Source organism: Alternaria conjuncta (genome assembly GCF_024043145.1).
Source record: "Alternaria conjuncta strain BMP 0040 chromosome Unknown scaffold_25, whole genome shotgun sequence".
NCBI lineage: Eukaryota > Fungi > Ascomycota > Dothideomycetes > Pleosporales > Pleosporaceae > Alternaria > Alternaria conjuncta.
In genome coordinates, this window is record NW_026250114.1 from 85,560 (window position 1) to 105,204 (window position 19,645).

At 53.4% G+C, this 19,645-nt stretch overlaps 6 protein-coding genes across 6 annotated transcripts; 5 read left to right on the top strand and 1 right to left on the bottom strand.

Annotated features, from left to right (window-relative positions):
* Nucleotides 1–4,735: 4,735 nt before the first annotated feature.
* J4E85_010650 (uncharacterized protein) lies at nucleotides 4,736–6,941 on the top strand (the record flags this gene model as incomplete). Its single annotated transcript, XM_051474856.1, has 5 exons — nucleotides 4,736–5,362; nucleotides 5,408–5,486; nucleotides 5,536–5,659; nucleotides 6,158–6,836; nucleotides 6,888–6,941. 5 exons carry the CDS (start codon nucleotides 4,736–4,738, stop codon nucleotides 6,939–6,941), a joined length of 1,563 nt encoding a protein of 520 aa, XP_051321298.1.
* A 601-nt stretch (nucleotides 6,942–7,542) lies between these two features.
* On the top strand, nucleotides 7,543–8,669 carry J4E85_010651 (uncharacterized protein; the record flags this gene model as incomplete). Its single annotated transcript, XM_051474857.1, has 3 exons — nucleotides 7,543–8,163; nucleotides 8,242–8,455; nucleotides 8,509–8,669. 3 exons carry the CDS (start codon nucleotides 7,543–7,545, stop codon nucleotides 8,667–8,669), a joined length of 996 nt encoding a protein of 331 aa, XP_051321299.1.
* Nucleotides 8,670–11,872: 3,203 nt separating this feature from the next.
* J4E85_010652 (uncharacterized protein) lies at nucleotides 11,873–13,059 on the top strand (the record flags this gene model as incomplete). Its single annotated transcript, XM_051474858.1, has 2 exons — nucleotides 11,873–11,969; nucleotides 12,020–13,059. The coding sequence occupies 2 exons, from the start codon at nucleotides 11,873–11,875 to the stop codon at nucleotides 13,057–13,059; spliced, it is 1,137 nt and encodes a 378-aa protein (XP_051321300.1).
* A 2,234-nt stretch (nucleotides 13,060–15,293) lies between these two features.
* Nucleotides 15,294–16,118, top strand: J4E85_010653 (uncharacterized protein; the record flags this gene model as incomplete). Its single annotated transcript, XM_051474859.1, has 3 exons — nucleotides 15,294–15,614; nucleotides 15,664–15,918; nucleotides 15,969–16,118. The coding sequence occupies 3 exons, from the start codon at nucleotides 15,294–15,296 to the stop codon at nucleotides 16,116–16,118; spliced, it is 726 nt and encodes a 241-aa protein (XP_051321301.1).
* Nucleotides 16,119–16,759: 641 nt separating this feature from the next.
* On the top strand, nucleotides 16,760–17,790 carry J4E85_010654 (uncharacterized protein; the record flags this gene model as incomplete). The annotated part of the gene is made up of 4 exons (XM_051474860.1): nucleotides 16,760–17,108; nucleotides 17,156–17,345; nucleotides 17,395–17,593; nucleotides 17,647–17,790. The coding sequence occupies 4 exons, from the start codon at nucleotides 16,760–16,762 to the stop codon at nucleotides 17,788–17,790; spliced, it is 882 nt and encodes a 293-aa protein (XP_051321302.1).
* Nucleotides 17,791–18,083: 293 nt separating this feature from the next.
* On the bottom strand, nucleotides 18,084–18,797 carry J4E85_010655 (uncharacterized protein; the record flags this gene model as incomplete). The annotated part of the gene is made up of 1 exon (XM_051474861.1): nucleotides 18,084–18,797. One exon carries the CDS (start codon nucleotides 18,795–18,797, stop codon nucleotides 18,084–18,086), a length of 714 nt encoding a protein of 237 aa, XP_051321303.1.
* Between the last annotated feature and the right edge of the window lie 848 nt (nucleotides 18,798–19,645).

Below are 19,645 nucleotides of genomic sequence, written 5' to 3' on the forward strand. Positions count from 1 at the left end.
GCAGAGAGGAAGGAATGGATTGGAAGGCGAGAGAGTGGAGTAAATAGCATCGAATGGCATATTGACTAAGAGTTTTCGGATGGCGAGTTGATTTGTGTTGTTGTGATTTGGAGTTTTATGATGAGAGGTTCAGAAGTACGCGGAGATGCTGCCGTGTCCTGTCTGAGTTGAGACTCGTTGCTTGGCTGATTTGGCATGCATAATGAGAGCTACAGGAGTCAGATAATACAAGATGCTGGCGATGTTCGTCTGTATTGAAATGTAAGCTAGGTGAGAAGCAGATGGTATAGTAATGGATGGGAACCTATGGGAGAAGAAAGTACGATCATAATTTGATCGGTGGTGGAACAGCGTGAAGTGTTTGACCAACTTCTCCGTTATGAATATAAAGCGACGGTCATTGTGGAGGTAGCGAGCGTTTGAGCTTTACCGCTGGAAATTGTCCAAGACTACTGTTGGGAGTAGAGCATAGCCATGTCCAAAAGACCAAGATTCTAGTTTGATGGCGGTAAATTTGTTTGGCAATTAAGTCGAGTGTCACTCTTCATAGACGGCGAGGAAGTGCCATAGGGCGACAAGATGATGTACACCTAGCATGTGAGTAATGGAAATAAGAGAGTTTCGGGTGCCAGACTAAAGCAGTTGGCGATTCAAAGTACGTTGTTAATGCGACATGAAGAGCCTGATCACAGGGTGCCGATGGTAAACTTGCGCATGCCCTTTTTAGGATAATTCTTCGAACCATCTGACTAATGGTATGGTGTTCCCGACAATCAGTCGGCCTTGACATTGGGGAACGGACTACTTGGCTTCCGAATATCGTTGCGTTCTATATTAAGCTACGCCGTTAGTTGTCCAGGATGTACACAGTTAGCTGCAACACGGCATGTACTAATTGCCTACCTGATGATCGTCTCCACACCTCCCAAGTCTCCGGTGACAATACTCTGTCTCTGGCGGTGTGACGAGTAATGGCGTGTCATATTTGGGTACCAACAGATGTTGGGAACCTGCATCGCGCCTGTATCGTACGTCTATCGCATCTGTAATCAGATTTCGGACCGACTCACTTATGTTAGGATATCCCTTGAAGTCAGCATATGCTAAACAGTGAACACGCAGCTTTGAACCCTTCGCTGAGGACAGAATCCCGATCCCAAGAATTCCAACCTAAAGTGACATTTCGGATGCTCGGTATGACGGCGACACCAACGATCAATACCCGGAACGTAGAATGGTAGAATCGGACGTCCTTCCTATTTGATTGGACGATCGATACGCGGGTGAGATCTCACATTATGCGGATCCGTCACACCGCGTGTCGCCAGAGTGAGGATGTCGGTTCAAAGCGGCCGGCAGTTGTCTACGCATCTTGTGAAACCTTAAGCGCTTCGGTAAGCGCTGACTCGCCCACGTCAAGCAGCGCATAGAGACTATGACGTTTTATCGTAGTCGAAGCTGGTCGTGTAATTGATGTTTCAATAATCTTCCTTCTTGGTGTCAGAATAGCATTGTCCGAATCGAGTAGGCAAGGTGAATGCTAAAGTATGCTCGTCTCCAAAGTGCATCACCGCATGTCCCGACAGCTTGGTAAATGCGGCACGGACAGGGCGTAAATAACCCCTTACATATCTCGATAGGCTTTGCTTATCCGGGAGCCTGGCGTGCTGTTCACCTGCCGGGCGTAAACATTGGAAGGGCTCGTTTGGCTGCAACAGGGCGGACTTCGGAGTAATCGTCGTGTACTAGCGCGCGATCCTGCAATCAGCATCCAGTACGTTACACCAGTTTGCTCCGAATCTGTTCGCTAGAAACGCAGTTCTCAGTAGTCGTTGTCTGATGCGAAAGTTGCGGAATCGGTTGAAGCGAACAGTCGGTACCATATTGTCGGGAAACGATGAGTTCACCAGTAGTTCCCTCGCCAGTACATCAAAATTCTTGATCGATCCCAACAACTTACGCCGGGGAGATGCGTTGGTAATCCGTCTGGTCTATGCATCCTGCCAACGCCGCATACGTAATCGGAATTGCTGGCGAACTGTGCCGCAGCTCGGCATACTCGCATCCCGAGCAACAATGGCCAAATGGGTAGATTGCGCGAAGCAACGTTGCTGGACTACATGTCCGACATGGCAATAGAGTATCGTTTTGTGATTTGGAAACCTTAGTACAGAAAGGTTGCTGGTGTCGTGAAGCTATCAAGCTTGAGTGTAGCACACTAGACAAAAATCTGGACCACGTCCGACTCAGGCCGCAACACTCTACCGAAGAGGAATCCTTCGGATCCTGTCGGTGAGGCCGTGTCTGGAGAAATGCCGAATCTCTTCGGCGAAAAGAGCGCGAGTACCGCGGTGAGCAGTCTTGAGCTGTTGCATGTTGGTCATGCTCGCGATGGGTTAGTGCGACCGTGGGTATTTGTTTTGGGACCCAGCGACGACATCAACAGCAGGCGTGATCATCTGATTTTGCATAACAGGTCCAGATAATTGCATAATTCGGTGCGGCATCATCGCAGTCAGGTTGGTCGCGGAAGGTGGCGCTCCACAATCAATATGAATGGAGAATCGAGATTTGGCACGGAGGTGGGCGGCGTATGTAGACGTTGGTGACAAGCGCGCTGTTCCGCGCTTCCCGTCGCTACTCGAGTCATATAGCGGAAGGATGAGGCGAGGCTGAGAGAGAGCAGACGTCAGCTCCGTGAGCACCATGGCAAGGGCTGAGCCGTTCTTGGAAACCAGCGGATTGGAAATCCAGCGGGCGGCACAGCTGTGAGGACAATGCCGTACGGCCTGCGGCGCAGGTCCAGGTCTTTGTCTGATCGCTAGCGGGAACGGAACGCGCCGCGAGAACCAGCGAGACGGACTGATGGAATTGTGAACAGGCTGCGCACGCATAACACGAACCACATTTGCAGTGAGTTACAACGACAAGTCGCAGCTGACAAACGGCCGCGCTTAACGAGGCGTTATTTCGTGTGCAATGCGTGGCGAAACTGTCGAGGTGCTATTGGCTGACGCACCGGGGTTGCTCAGACGCATGACCGATCGTCGAGCAACGCGTGAGAGTCAGACAGTGCTCCGTACAGCATACAACGGGTAAGTTGCGCACCTGCCAATTAGCCGAGGACAGACATCGCGGCTCTTGACGTATGTAGTGGTGGAGGTTTGACCATATTGAGCGGGCGGGTTCCTGGCGAGCAAAGTTTGCACGCGAAGCGCCCATAGATGAAGGTGTACGAGACGGGCCGGGCAGCCAACCATGGAGGGTATCACGCAGCAGACAGTGGCACTCGCGACTTGGATATGGAGCGCAGCACAAGCATTAGGCCTATGGCAGTGCCGCAGCCGAGCATATTGATGATGCTAAGGGCATAGGACGGGTGGGCGTGGTGGGAAGGTGTGCGGCGTGGATCTGATAAATGAAACACGGCGAGACCCATGAGCGCCTTCTTGTTTGGTGCTGGCCTTGAAACCGGCGGAGGCAGGCACCCAGCAGGCCTCTGAGCAGGCGGTTAGGAGGAGGCAGTGCCGATGGGCCATGACGGCACCCCTTGATGGAAGCGCGCGGGAGGCCGGGCGATACGCAGCGCGTGGTGGTGAGTCGGAGTGATTCGCAGCCGTCATCGCAGGCGTCGCGGGCGCCGTCAGGCGGGGGCTGCCATTGTTTTGTGTGCTCGCTATGTGTCGGGCAGGCTGCGGTGCCGCGGTCTGGTGAAGAGTTTGGTGGTGCGCGGGCGTGCAGCGCGGCTACTGCGTTTGGCGATGGAGCAGGTGGATAAGCTAAGGTTTGGGCAGCGCCAATAACAACGACACAGCACTTTAATGTGAGGTTTCCGCGTTGGCTTGCATCCTTCTAACGATTCCTGGTGGATCAACCTCGCATGCCAGCACGCCGGGAGCGCTGGTCGCACGCAGCCGTCTGTGCCATCCTGGAGGCCTCTCCGCCCACTCTACCCTCCTTCACACCCAGAAAACGGCTGTAGGGCTGTAGACGCGACTTTTCCGCCAAAAAAACGTGGCAGCGGCCAAAATGCAGGGTCTATTATGTAGATAGTCGAAGGAACCGCGTCTGTGGTCCTTCTACGAGGTGTTCGGTGATGGTTCTGTGCCAGCCCGGGTGGGACAGATAAACGCGGGGGGCAGGGGCCGCCTGCAGCTCGGGCCAATGAGGAAGGGACGACATGGGTGGCCGCCCGGGATGTGTAGAGCCCATGTGTGCGCCAGCAGAAGGAGCGAACAGCCGCCCTCCGTTGGATCCTGTTGCTCATCCGTGGCCAGCGTCTGGCGTCGGGTCGCCCCTCCCACATTCGTCGCGCCATATACTGTCTTCCCGCCATATACAGCCCCCGCCGTGGAGAGGCGGCTTCGCTGGCATCGCATCGCCCGAACGACACCACGCCCGCGCTGCCAACCCCGGGATCCTCCCTCTACGCACACACTGACTCTGAAGAGCACAGACGACTCCCGGGCCACCAGTCGTCGAGTCCCGCACGGTGCCTGACCTGACCGTTGAACTCATCTTACTCCGAGTACGCTACAGTGTAACCACGACACTGTCCCCGGCATCACTCAAGATCGTCACTGCAAAGACTCTCACGACCCCAACGAGACACCAAGATTATGGTCGCTGGACACCCTCCCCATAGCCCGCCGTAGATTCGACTTGACTCCGTAGACTATCCAGCCTTGAACCCCAGCTCTGATATCCCGCCTTGGACATGTCGACCATACTGCATATGCCCGCCTTTAATTCCGCTCCCCATGGCCCTGCGTTTACTTCCGTCAATGGTCGATTGTCTCTGAGCCCGCCCGACGAGAAGAAGCCAGCCGTTGCCGCCAAACCTTCTGCCTGGAGTCCCGTCTCCCCAGATCTTGAGCCCAAACATCACTCCCGCTCCCCAGAGAGCGACACGAGTTCGTCCACTGTTGGCAGTGGAGATCGATCTCCTGATAGCTCAGACAAGACAAGGTCTTCTCCTGAACACCCAAATAAGAGAAGACGCTCCGGCTCCGAAGAAGACGCCTACGGCCAACACAGCCCTGATCAGAGGACCGCTGGCCCCAGGCAACTTCCACTTCCATACCAGCCCTTGAATCGCAACACAACCATGAGCATGGAAGCCCCTCCACTACCGACTCTGCCTCCACTAGGTCGTCCAGACGCTGAACGACGCTGGCAAACCGAGCCCCGTGAATTGCCTCACGCAGCCCATCAGCATTTTCAACGCCATGAATCGCGTCCTATCGAGCACACCCGCACCAATGACATGTCTCCTGATTCGCAGTCTCTTAGCCGTGACATGATCGAAGAGACTGAGTTCACGCGGGCTGGTGTACAGGTCGAGCTCAAGAAGCGAAAACGGGTATGTACCCTGAGCCTAACCCCTGACCAATACTAACCTCCACAGCAATTTGCCAACCGCACCAAGACTGGCTGTGGAACATGCCGTAGGAGGAAGAAGAAGTGCGACGAGGCCAAACCAGAATGTACGTTTGAAAATGGCTTCCTGTTCTGACCAAGTCTGACCTCTATCAGGCAACAACTGCACACGCGGTGGCTTTGTCTGTGAAGGCTATGCCAACAAGGTACCTTGGCCGAAGAATGGACCCGCCAAACCACCTGCACTGATAGCCAAGGACAAGCTCGCTGCCTACCCTACGTGCCCAACTTGTCAAGAAACGCACACACCTCACTGCAGACCACCTCATAGCACTGAAGTGTCATACACACACTCTGAGATGCATTCAACCAATGGTATCGATCGCAAGTCATGGAAACCTTGGAGTGACTCTGCGCCTGCACCGCCACCAGTTCGAGCTGCCTACCAGCCAGAACCGCCACCACCACCACCATCAGTACAGTACATGCAACCTGCGGTCAACCACTATGAAAGGCCTTCAAGCCTGGACCATAGACCTGTGCATCAACAGCAACAGCAGCCTCACCACAGTTCTCGTGGTTATCACCATGCTCCGCCAAGCACGACCCACCTCGCTATCAACACTGCTGTCCCTACCACTATGTGAGTATTTTCTTCTGATTGGGAACCGACCGAATTGTCAACAACTTTTCGACATCAGATCATGTCTATTTCATGTGTTTGATCTTTGACTTGAATTTGGACACACTCGGACTTCATCAGCTAACACATTTCTAGGGCCGCCAAGCCTATCCAGCAGCTGCATGTGGCACCGCAGCATCAGCCTCCTCCACCACCACCAACATCCTTGCCACCTACGCGTTCACCGACACGCTACTCCTCGACGTCTACATCGACCATGTACAGGTCTGAAAAAGACAAGATGCTTGCTGGAGAGCCATTCAACCCCTTTGACAAGGCCTTGATGCAAGAGCGTCATTTGAGCGCGCAAGCACAATCTTATTTCAACGGCAAAGTCAACCCCTCCAACGTTCTATCGAGTCACACGGTCGACCACTTTTTCAAACAAATCCTGAACGCGGGTAAGAGAGGCGAGGAAGGGAGACGAATCGAAACTCATATGGCTGAGACCTGTCATGTTGCTGCGCCCTTTGCTTGCGACTACGGCTACCATCTGAGTTTGGGTGAGAATGTCGTCATCGGCGCTGATTGTCGTTTTCATGACTCGGCGAGGATTGCCATCGGAAGGAACTGCAAGATTGGGGTTCGAGTCACTATACAGACTCTGAAGACGCCGACCGATACAAAATCCCCAAAAGGCAGCAACGGCGGCACAGAGGTTGCGCAGGAGGTCCTTATCGGGGAGAACGTGTACATTGGTGATCACTGCATGATCGCGGCTGGAGTCCAGATCGGTCCTAACACCATAGTGCGTCCGGGTTCTGTGGTTTTAAGCGTAAGTTCATCACCACATTTTTTCAAGCACTTTTATACTGACCTCGCGTAGTCTTTTCCCGCCAATTGCATCGTGCAAGGGAACCCCGCCACCAATATACTCTAAGTTGTTCAACGTGACAACGTCTTGCGCTTCTACTGTCTTTTAGACGTTTTGTTGCGCTGAGGAGATGCCGGGGTCGAGTTAACCTATTTGGTATGGGTCATGTATGTCATATTAAGCGCCACTGTGTGGTGCAGGAGTTTCGGTGTTTCTACAACTGGAGGATACCCATTGCTAAAATTTCTTGTTATTTATGGAAGGGAGAGAGGAACCAGTATATAGTGGTACGTTGAGCACGGGTGGTATCTGACTTGTATAGTCTCCTTGTATCTTGGTACCTTGTGCCTGCTGGACATGGCTCTAAAAGCTCAAAAACATAACATCTCCTACACGCGGTCGCTTCAATCAATAACTGCACTTCATTGAACAGACATGCTGAATTTGCCTGCTCGCGGGTAGACATGCATGTTCCATGACTGCAATTACCTACCCCGCCATGACCTACTAGCGTGCATTGAGCCTAGCTCAGATTCTGGCCGTGAACAGAACTACACGTGCGCAGCATGGCCCGTGCACTGAATCTGAGCTTCAGGCCGGGAATCTCAAAATATCCGCGGCGAACAAGCCAGCGCCGCATCTCCAACGCAACAACACCACGACTACAATGCCGCCCAAAGCGCCCCTCAATTGGGGCTTACTACCGCCGTCCTTCCTACTCCCCACATCAGCGCGATGCCTCCTCCAGCAAAATGCGCAACAAATCTCCTCAAGACCCGCCATCGCATACACATCGATCCGAACCATAAAATCTACCTTCGGTCCCAAACCCGACCGTTTCGCACATCACCCCGCGCGAGAAGCCCTCACCAGCACATCAACGGCAGCGCTCGAGCGAAAAGCCCACAGCACGCCCCTGCGAACTGGTCTTCTCGCTTTGAAGAAGGGCATGACATCCATCTACGAGCCCGAAACAGGGAAACGCACAGCATGCACTGTTCTGCAACTCGACCGCAATGAAGTCGTGGCGCATAAGCGGAGAGATATAAACGGGTACTGGGCTGTCCAGATCGGGGCTGGGCAGAAAGAAGCGCGGAATGTTACGAGGCCTATGTTGGGTCATTTTGCGGGTGCGGGCGTGAGTCCCAAGAGATGGGTTGTTGAGTTCAAGGTCAAGGATGAGGAGGGATTGGGCGTTAGTGTCGGGGAGATGGTGGGTGCGGGGTGGTTTACAAAGGGACAATGGGTGGATGTCAAGGCGATAAGTAGGGGTATGGGATTCGCTGGTGTAAGTTCTGGATCTCTATCTGTTCATGAGGATGGGTGATGCTAGTTGGGATGGAATGCTAACGGTCAATCTGTGCAGGGCATGAAACGACACGGCTTCGGTGGTCAACCAGCTTCTCACGGTCAATCGCTCATGCATCGTGGTATGGGTTCTGCGGGAGGTTCCCAGGGTTCGGGTTCGCGCGTGTTGCCTGGAAAGCGCATGGCGGGTAACATGGGAAACGAGAGTGTGACGGTCAAGAACTTGAGGGTGTTGCAGGTTGACGAGCCGAATGGTATTGTGGTTGTTCAAGGTATGTTGCGAAGTACGATTTTGTGTAAATTGATACTAATTGGGTATTTGCAGGTTGTGTTCCTGGACCGAAGAACCAGATCATCCGTGTTCAGGATGCGAGGGGCAAGCCATGGCCGAAGGGACCCATGTCGGCGGCTGAGCTTAAGCCAGAGCAAGTCTTGGCCGAGGCGGGTGTACCTGATGCTACGGAGGCAACGACGGTCAGTGCTTAGAGACATAGACTCGAGACGAGAGCGGAGGCGTTGTATCATATGATAGGTTGAGGTGCTTTGACTTGGATGTTGAGCAGCATGTACTTGGCGAAGCAGCACGAGTGTACAAATATGTATACGTTATGTTTGCGATGGATGAAGCCTTACCACGGTGGTAGTGGTGTCATTCCAGCAATCAGGCGAATGAAATAGGAAAGAACCATCATATTACCAAGTCATTACACATTTATATCATTTCGTCAAGCTTCATCTCATCATCTTCATGCGCACCCTTCCCATCGTTATCACCACATCTTCCCATATGCCCTCCCACCAGCACCTGCTCTCTCAACACCAGCAACCCTAGCACCCCAAGGATCCTTCTCACAAACATCACTCCGCCCATCATCGCTGGAAGCATAGTCACTCCCCTCCGCCACGCCATTCCCACCCCCACTAATCCGCTCATCATCCTCGCTATCACTAGGAAGATAGTCGCTCCCCTCCGCTACACCATTATCATCACTGTCACTCCTATACCTCCCAATCCCCCTCCCTTTTCTAACAGGTGTACTACGAACAGGAGATGGCATGTAAGGACTCCTGTTTCTTCCTCCCCTTACTGGCGCATAGGGACTTGGACTCCTACTCACGCTTCGGAAGGCGCCGGGCATGGGGGCGTAGTCGCTTCCGCTATCTCGATGCCGTCGGAATAGAGGTGGTGGTGAAGGTACTGCAGGGGGTGGCGAGTGGTAGTCTTCTGAGTCTACGGCTGTAGGGACGCGGGAGAGGCGGTCGGAGTGTGAGGAGCTGGGTCGAGATGCTATGTCTGACAATGCGGCTGTGTGGGCGCCAGGTCTATGGTCGGAGTACGTTGCATGGTCATCATCGCTTGAGTATGTTGAACCGCGTCGGTGACGGGAGTGGTCTACATGTCTTGGAGGAGGAGGAGGAGCTGAGAAGCTGCTGGCCTGATGGAAGGAGCTGCCCGGGCGGTGTAGACTGGGCCGGACAGATCGGGGATCTGGATTCCTTGTACGAGGCTCACGATGGTTGCGGCGGCTATCCTCCTCGAATCGGTGGTAAGACTCTTCTCCATTCCTCCAACGAGTGCGTTGACTATGGTGTCTTTCTCGGTAATTGTGTGGACTTGGCGCGTAGTCATCTTCATCATCTTGCTCAGGGTCTGGGTGTCGCCCGGAGAATCTGTCTTGGCGATTCACTGGGATGCGATTCGCTGGGCTACCATCGCTGTAGGATTCGGTGTCGGACCGATCCGTTGTATGAGTGTGGAGCTGTTGGAAGCGGTCGAGAAATTGCTTTGCTTCGCGGTAGTTCTCGTGTTCCCTAGGGTTCAGGCGGGGCGGTTGGCTGAAGGAATCACTATTGCCCCAGCCTGCTTTTACCCTCCGATCTTCGGAATTGGCTTTGGGATGAGGAGCATAGTCTGAGGGGGGACTATCACTGTAGTTCTCTGGAGGAGGGCGGCGGATCGGAGAGCCATTGCCCAGGGAATCGTCCGTGGAACGGTCATCGTAGCGAGACCCACGATTTTTCCAAGCATCTTTCTTTACTTCAGGCGTGGCTATGTAATCTTCGTCAGACTGAGAATCTTGTGCGATGCAGTCTGGATCTGAAGACTGAGCCCGATACTGTGGTCGCCCAGACGGTCGTGGTTGATGCCTTGGGTGATGCTGTGAGAAATCGTACACGTTCCTTGGTTCTCTTGTCTGCGTAGCGTATTCGGATGCCATAGCCCGATTCACATGTCGCCTATGATTGGGGGGTAAATCTTCGTAGTATCCACGACGTGGGGTGTCGTAGTCCGAGCTCGAATTCGTGGGCGACGAGACGTAGTTTTCTGAATGCTGGGTATCCCGGTAACTACGCGGGACTTGGCTACTATATCTCGGTGCTGCACGGTGTGAGCTGCTCTGCTTCTGACGGCTTCGGCTGCTCTTGTGTGGTTGGTCCCACATGCTGCTGGGAAACGCGTGGAAGCACCACGATCTAGTGATTAGTCGACGTTGAGCTGCGTAATTGGGTTATGCAGTCTCGCAGAGGAGAGGTTCAGGCTGCGAGTCGCTTCATTTCGTTGTCGTGGCTAGCTACTGGAGAGTAGGGAAAGGCGTCATGCAGAACCACGTGGTGGGCGTCTAACCGCAAGTAAAACGCGCTAGTGTCGCATCGGACCAATCCTCACCAGTCCGCCATCTTCGATGCTTCAACACCATCACCATCACAACCCGTCCGTGCGATGTTGTCTCCCACCACCCGTTCTATAGCCGGGAAGTAAACTTAAAGATGGAAAGTTTGCGCGTCCACCAACCCGGGAATCTTTGGTGGATGGCGCGCTTGCTAACCGTGACAGCTGACAGCGCTAACTGATCGCGTCACCACTGCAACCAACGACATTCGCAATGATGAAGAACGATTCAGGCAATGCTTGATTAGTCTTGTCTTCTCCTCTTGTTCATCACATTTCATCTCTCGTCAGCCTTGCGCTCTCGGACAAACCTGGTTGCTGTTGCAGATTCCACCTATCGGAACAATGACTCCTACAGAACCCCGGGATTTCGCAAAGCTCAGCCTCGTGAGCCACAGACCAGGTCTTCTACCCTCCCGCAAGGGGCAGTCCTGTCATCTTATGTCGGATAAGCTTAATCAATATGTTTCCGTCGAGTCTGGCCCGGGCACGGTTTTGTGGAGCTAGTGGCTGCCCTGTTATGTTCATGAAACGACAACAGCGGGACTGCCGGGACTAGACTCGTTGCGAAGCTACTTCCGCAACGCCATTCTGTTTGTAAACGCCCATCAATCAACCTATCCATGGATGCATGAGCACCAAACTACGCACTGTCGACATGTTCATGACTCTTTGGTGGTGGAAGTATCTTTCCGCCCGCTCCAGGCACTGGTATGCGCGTCCTGGCTTCTAGTAGCGATTCGAATTGTCCGATACCCACTGCCGTCGGTGATGAACGGCGTCAAAGGGTCCAGGTGCATGCTCGGAAGGAACATACCCCCGTAGGTAGAGTGAGTGGGGCGTGCTTCAAACACCAGCCAAGAATCCTACGAGATATAAAGGAACGGGACAGCCACCGGCTATCGTATCATCCAGTTCTTAGCATCATTCTCTCATTCTCTCATTCATCACCTGTCATTCTTTTCAGCAAACTGTGTTTGCTATCCATTCTTTATCTTCGACTCGATAACTTTTCACTATGAAGTACCAACTCTTCGCCGCCGTTGTCGCGGCTTTCGCTTCCAGCGTCAACGCTGCTGATGCCGTCAAGGGCGCTGCTGAGGGTTTTGCAAAGGGTAAGCATTCGGTGCCATATTCATCACCGCTCTATGCTAACACATTCCAGGTGTAACTGGTGGAGGCAACGCCGCACCCGTCTACCCGACCAGCACCGCTCAGCTCATCAGCTATCTCGGCGACAACTCCCCTCGCACCATCGTCCTCACCAAGACCTTCGACTTCACTGGTACCGAGGGCAAGGCTACCTCCTCCGGTTGCCGCCCATGGGGTACCGGCTCCGGCTGCCAGATCGCCATCAACCAGAACGGATGGTGCGACAATTACCAGGCCAGCGCTCCCAAGGTTGGTAGCATCACCTACGACAAGGCCGGTGTACTAGGAATCACCGTCAAGAGCAACAAGTCTATCATCGGCCAAGGCACCAAGGGTGTTATGAAGGGCAAGGGTCTCCGCATGACTGGCGGCGTTAAGAACATCATCATCCAGAACATCCGCATTACTGAGATCAACCCTCAATACGTCTGGGGTGGTGATGCCATCACCGTCGACGGCGCCGACATGATCTGGATTGACCACGTCACCACCGACTTGATCGCCCGTCAGCATATTGTCCTCGGTAACACTGCTTCCGGCAAGGTCTCCATCACCAACAACGAGATCAACGGTGCCACCGCCTGGTCTGCTACCTGCGACAGCCACCACTACTGGGGCATGTACTTCACCGGTGCCAACGACATGGTCACCCTCAAGGGCAACTACATCCACCACACCTCCGGCCGCTCGCCCAAGGTTGCTGGTAACACCCTCCTCCACGCCGTCAACAACTACTTCTACGCCAACTCCCAGCACGCTTTCGAGGCCGACTCTGGCGCCAAGATCATCGCTGAGGGCAACGTCTTCCAGAATGTCAAGGAGGCTGCTCAGTCTGGCCTTCCCGGCAAGGTCTTCGCTGTCGGCAACAACGGCGCTGCCTGCAAGTCTGCCATGGGCCGCAACTGCGAGCCCAACGTTTACGGCAGCTCTGGTGCTCTTTCTGGCTCTGACACCAGCATCCTTGCTGGCATGAAGGGCAAGAACATTGCCGCTGCCGGCACTGCTGCCAGCGCTAAGAACGTCCAGCAGTCTGCTGGTTACGGAAAGATCTAAGCGAGTCTGATAGAGTCAGCTGTTGCTTAGAGGTGTGTGGATTCATCTGTTCTTGTAAATATCTTCTATTACTTCGTATATATCCTTTTGAATTGGAGATTTGTTTTCTCTCCACTGTTGAACTTGTCTTTGTGCTTTCTTTGTGACTTTCGTGTTGGTCAGTGTTGTGTGACTGGAAACCTTTCTGCGACGTTGCGCTGTTAAGCGTTTGTTCCACGCGCAGGTGAAGGTCAAAGTGAAGACCAAATTGATGTTCGCAATTGGCGTGAAATGGCATTGTGAGGCGGGTCAGCTGTGGCTATCAATGTCTTGACGCGACTACTTTGCGAGCAAGCTTTGCTTCCTTCACCACACAACAGCTCTACTCGAGACCCATAATTATATAACAGGAACCTAGTAACACCGGCCTGATATCATGTCATTGACGGGCCATCGTACCCCGTCTGTCCCGCTTCTGCGCAACGGCGAAGAGTGCAACATCATGTAAGATATGCCGCAAACATACCTATCCAACTGCTAACACTACAGAAGTGCTAGACGCAACCAGTTGATGTCCCCGCTCTTGAAGCTCCCAGTAGAGCTTCGAGTCAAGATCTACGAGTACACATTCACCGATTCCACCGTCCACATCTCGCTATACGAACCCACTGGCACTCCTCGGCGACCCCCACCTAAATCTGCAGCTCTACTCTACGTGTCACGTCAGATCAAGTATGAAGCCTTTTCCGTCTTCATCAGTACTTGTACCTTCGATATCACCTCTTGTTGGTTCTGGGATAGGCTTGTAAAGATTGTGGGAGCTCACAACCTGAAGCTCATGACCTCGCTGTTGGCCATGCCAGGTTGTATGCTCAGTCTCATAGAGCACATAGACAAAGCTGATTGGGAGTTGCTCCAATCGCTACGGCATGTGCGGGTGCTTGTTGACCCGCAATATGAAAAGAGTTCGCAGATCTTACTCCGGGGAATACGTTGTCATTTTTCGAGGGAGATGCCGTGTGTCACTATTCAGGTGGTCGAATCAAGTGCGAATTGACATCGTTGTGAAGAACGCACGTCTTCGAAATCCGGCTCGTGAAAGAGGGTTGAGATGAAAGAGCATATTCGAGGGTGGAAGTAATCGGTTCGTCAAGGAGCCTAGACCGAGATTTTGTGGTTGCTTGGTCATAATCCTGCTAGCGGAGGAAAGCTCGAGTGGTAAGGGGTGGCTGTGTTGTGTGTCAAGTCCGGCGAGATTGATTGTTCGGGGCAAGTGGGTTCCAGGACCCGTGGGTCGACGATACCGACCTCAGGATGTAAAAGGTACTCAATATGTGCGATCAATGTCATGTTCACTGTAATGTGAGACACCTGTCACTAAAACGCATTCTGTGGAAGTAATGAAATGATGCAAGTGCAAAAGATGGTGTTGGCGCGTGGATGTAGCGCCGTCTAGACCATGAAGCACGTGCACTCACTGCGTCATCAACTATGCAAATATCTCGAGGCTGGTCGTGCCAACCTCCCAACCCCAGTTTCCCCGCTGCGTACCTGCATTTAACGTTGAGCCAAAAGTGGTGATGTATGTGCGCAATGGGCCATGGTGTCGGATAGGCCGGCAAATCAGCAAGTACGTGAGTCTTGGCAATACCATCCACGGAACTCGGCTCGCTCCCTCACGGGGCTATGATGACGTTGTTCAACTCCAACTAGAGCTGCGTCCATGGGAACATTGCCAATCATAGTCGAATCTTCTTTACGCCCAGCCAGGCGACCAGCGGCGCGGACATGCAGCGCGTCTCTTCAGTTGTCAGAGGTCTCGGAGTCACTGCCGATTATGCGGTGAGTCCCGTGGCGCGAGTGGCTGGGACGCTATACAGACACGGCAGATACATCAGGCACTCTTCACGGCGCAGGCGGCGAGGGCCTCTGAAAAGATAATCGTGCGACGGCAAGGCTCATAATATCCAGTCGTTCTAAGTATTGCTATTGTCACGTCGATCACGCATAGCGCAGCCTAATACTGTCCGACATGGCGGTGCCAAAGGCGGGTCATGATGAGCGCCGAGCCCCGGACAAGCTTTTAGACATCCGCGCTGGTAGTTGGAACGGCGCAGCAGGGAACGGACGAGCGTCGCGCCTTATTTTAGGTAGGGCCACGCCCATGTCTTTACGGGCTGCCATTCCGCTTTCTGGAATCCGGCGATCACTTTCAGCGTCCTTCCCCGGTGTAGGACCGACTCTCAAACGACAACATGCTACGATATGACAATATCCTCAAATTCGCCCTCGTTCCGTCGATTATCTTTCTCCTTCTCTCGGTAGTCTCGGTGGCGTTGACAACGCATTACTGGATCCTTACAGACTGGGTTATTCCTCGAGGTCTCAAAGTAGTAACAAGCGAGTTCAATGACCGGCTGCAACAATATGTCGTCGATGACACGATTGTCTACTTCAGAGAGTCGCCGACAGATGCGACCATTGTCTCCGGATGTTTGAACCTTACGGCAGCCGTGGTGGCTCTTATTGCTTGGAGTACTCTGCGCAAACCAGACATGGACTCGCAATACAATAGCGTATGTGTTAACGACCTCAAGCCGAAGCACTCACATTGATTTCCAGTAGAGCACGCGTCGCTTCTGGATGCTCAGCATTGTTGTCACCACTATTGCTGGTTCTGCCACGGCTATCGCAGCTGTCGTGCTTCACTACACCGAGCGAGGCGACGATAAGTGGGGCTGCACTTCCGAAAGGCTCATGATGAGTGGTCAGATGAACACCAACGTGTACTGCACGCGCGAGATGGCAACCTGCAATTACCAACCGGGCTTTATCCCGAGGGGAGACCGTGAAAATGCCAGCGTAGCATGTGCCGAGGCGGTCAGTCACAAATAACTACGTTGCGACACGACTCACTAATATCATCACAGGTTACCGTCAAGTGGTTGCAGATCGTAATGACCGTTAACGCGCTGATATTGCTGGTGATGTTCTCTCTGCAAGCATTCCTCCGAAGAAAGTCACGACAAGCACGACTGAACGAACCAGTACCGGAGGAAAAGATGGAGGAAAGCAGCTAACATCCTATTACCCGTTCGCCACTTACGATATGATTACGAGACTTCATGACACGTTCTTTTACTATTCATTCTCACTCAAGCGTTGCATCATTGGAGTTTCGGCTACGGCCTGGGAACATTCTTTTGTAGCGGACAACAGCATCTAAGACGGGAGAGGCGGCTACATGACGTCAGCGTCTCGCGCAGTCTCCTGTCAGAATGGCTGTTGAGATATACATACGCTTATACACTGTGGGTTCCTTATATCATAATATACCCTGGTCATACACAGACGCTTATACGATTTGGTTTATGCATATCAAAAGTGTACCCTGGAGGTATACGCTACGCTACAAATGTTCCTGTAAGAGATGGAAAGGCACTGTATACCTTCAGAGTGAACTTTGGTGTGACGTTCAGTGAAAGGGGAGCGGCGCTTGTAAGCTACACGTTAACCGGATGAATGGTCAAACAGATAGATGAGGTGAGCGGTGAAGATGGTGAGGCCAGTGTCGCGTCGTGCCTTCCTCTTGGGCATGAAGCACGTGGCTGCTTACGTACTCACTGCTCCTTCCCCAGCAACACCGTTTGTTTGTAGGCAGGGCGCGACTTAGGTAGAGTTTTTCTTCTGACTCCTCTTCACCACAGCCGAACCTCTCGTCATGGCCCCTCATCCCCTCTTCCCCAAACTCGAGGCGGCCGTCCTCGTGGACGGTCGCCCCGTCAAAGAACATGCTGACCGAGAAGATGCTAATTCCGAGTCCAAGGTAGTCTACATCGAGGCTGAAGCGGGCGAGCAGTTTGGCGTCCGATTCTTCATCCCCGGCTACGTCTTCGACCGCCACTCCATCAAGGTCATTGTCAACATCGACGGTGTTGACATGCGCAAGTTCATCTTCGAGAGGCACAAGTACAACCTCTACGGCATCACAAGACAGGTCAACGACAGCAGCGCGCTCATCGGCCACAAGTACCTCGGCCAGCGCTTCCGCTTCGCTGATCTCAACACCCGTAAGTCTAGCCAGTGCGCATTGGTGCCATGCCGCTAACAGATCCAGATGATGACAACTACGAGATTGACCACGCGCTTTGGAAGCAGCTGAAATGGACTGGCAACATCTCGATCACCTTTCACCGGGTCACTAACGTACGCTTTGCCCGCGCGTGGAAGGACGTGCCGTCCATGCGAGAGTACGACGAGGTCCCCGAGAAGGCACTGAAAGGCTCGTCCGTCTCGCACAAGACAACGTATGTATAGCATAACCTCCTCACCGCAAAGCGCTAACAGTTCTGAAAGCCTCGACCCGCTGCACCGCATTGCACCCGTTACTTTCATGGACGCAGACTATGTCGACAGCCCTTCCCGCCCTCTTGCTGAGATCGAGTTCCGATACCGGTCAAAGGAAGCTCTCAAGTACCTGTCCATAATCCCCCGCACACCTAGCCCAGAGCCCTTCAAGAAAGATCTGTCGGAGGAGAAGGTGCAGAAGATCTACGTAAGTCTTGTTCGTTACATCTTGTCAAGACGCAAGCTTACAGAACACCGCAGCTCAAGCACGAGGAGACCCAGTCTCGCAAGCGCGACCACCCCGATGACGACCATGACTACGAAGACGTGGAGATGGTAGAGGAGCGACCCGCGAAGCGACGCTGCTTCCCCACCAGCACCGACGAAGTCATCTCGCTCGACTGAGGACACTTCAAAGGCACATCATGGCATCGTACAGCAGGCAGCGCGCATGAAATGCTGAATACGGAGCGTCAACTGGATACAATGTTTTCACTGGAACAGTACCGTGAACTACAAGCAGGCTCATCTACCGCCCGGGTTCATGTTCACTAGCATAGCATCGGATACTGAGAGTCTTATCTTGAATCGATTCCCCATACTACCATCGTCGGTACTCTTCTTGGTGTCCTTATATGCCCCCATTCTACCGTGTCATCCCTATACAGTCTCGAGACCTCTTCTCTGACAGTCAGAGCTTAAGGCGCCGCAGCGACCCCAGCCCCAGCCTCCAAATCTACATACGGCACCAGCGTCTCCCTAACATTCGTCAACCGCTCTAGCACACGCCCCACTCTAACCACATCCTCATCCTTCGTCGCTCGCCCAAAGATATACGCCGAAAACGGTATCCCAGGCGCCACATTAACCAACCCATTCCTCGCGTCCTCCTCCACAGGCGTATCTCGCGGAAAAACACCCATAGGCACACTCATAACCGGACTGCCCGCTTTCGCAGCAAAGCTCTGCATGGTAACACTCAACGTAGGCACGAGCATGACATCGCAACACTTCCTACACAACGCAGCGTCGATACCGCCTTCACCTGTGTAGTACTCGTCTCTCGCCAGCATGTTCTCGTAGAGCATATCGTTCGGATCGGAAGCCTGCGCCCTCTCCAAACCCTCGACGTTCCGCTGTGGGTGCTGCTCCGCTGGGTGTCCTTTTGTGAACGCGATGAGGTCTTCGAGGTTACGCACGTTATGCGGGTTTGTGGCGAGGGAGGAGAGGTAGTCGTTTATTGCGACCTTCATATCGGTAGTCAAAACGATGTCTTTTGCTTCTTGCGGAAGAGCCTCCCAGCCCTTTGCGCCGGTGACGGTGACGTTGTGGACGATGGTTGCGCCAGCGCTTTCTAACAGTTTGAGTGTTCTTTCGAAGGCTGTCTTCTTACAGGCAGGTAGGTGTTGCATGTCGCTGAGAGAACTGGGGATGCCGATTCGGACGCCATGGAGGTGGGGAATTGAATTTGCAGTGCTGAGATCTTGCACTATTTTTTGTTTCGTTTGGGCAGGCAGGTGGTCGCTGTGTTGAACCAGACCGATGAGGAGGAGTGCAGCATCTGAGACTGTTCGTGTGAGCACACCAACGGTATCCAGTCTCTTAGACGCATGAATAAGACCTTCGGAGGAGAGCAAATTACGCGTCGGCTTGAAGCCTACGATACCTGATTTCTCCGCCGGAGAGACAATCGAGTAGCACGTCTCCGTTCCCAGCGCTGCAAAACACATCCCCAGCGCAACAGCCACCGCGCAACCCCCCGAACTCCCACTCGCTTTCATGCCAGGATAGTATATACCCGTTGTTTGGCCTCCTCTTCCACTCCAGCCCGAACACCCACTCGTGGAGCGGAAACCAGCCCACTCGGCCATGTTTCCTTTGCCCAAGATTACCATTCCTGCTTTTCGCATTGCGCTTACGACGTCGGCTTCGCACGACGGCTTGGCACCCACTAATGCCATGCTGCCGCATGTTGTTGATGTAGCGTCGAGAGTGGGTATGTTGTCTTTTAGCAGAATGGGTATGCCGTGGAGGGGGCCGAGGGGGCCTTTAGAGAGGCGCTCGGCATCAAGGTGTTGGGCGAGTGATGTAGCGTCGGGGTTTATCTCTGCTACGGCGTGGAACGTGGGATTTGTTTCACGAATTCTAGTTAGACAGGCTGAAGTTAGGTCGACGGCTGTGAAGAGGCGGTTTTGATAGCCGTTCTGAATTGTGGGGAGCATGAGGTGGTCTAGACGTGGGATGTTGAATTCTGTGTTGG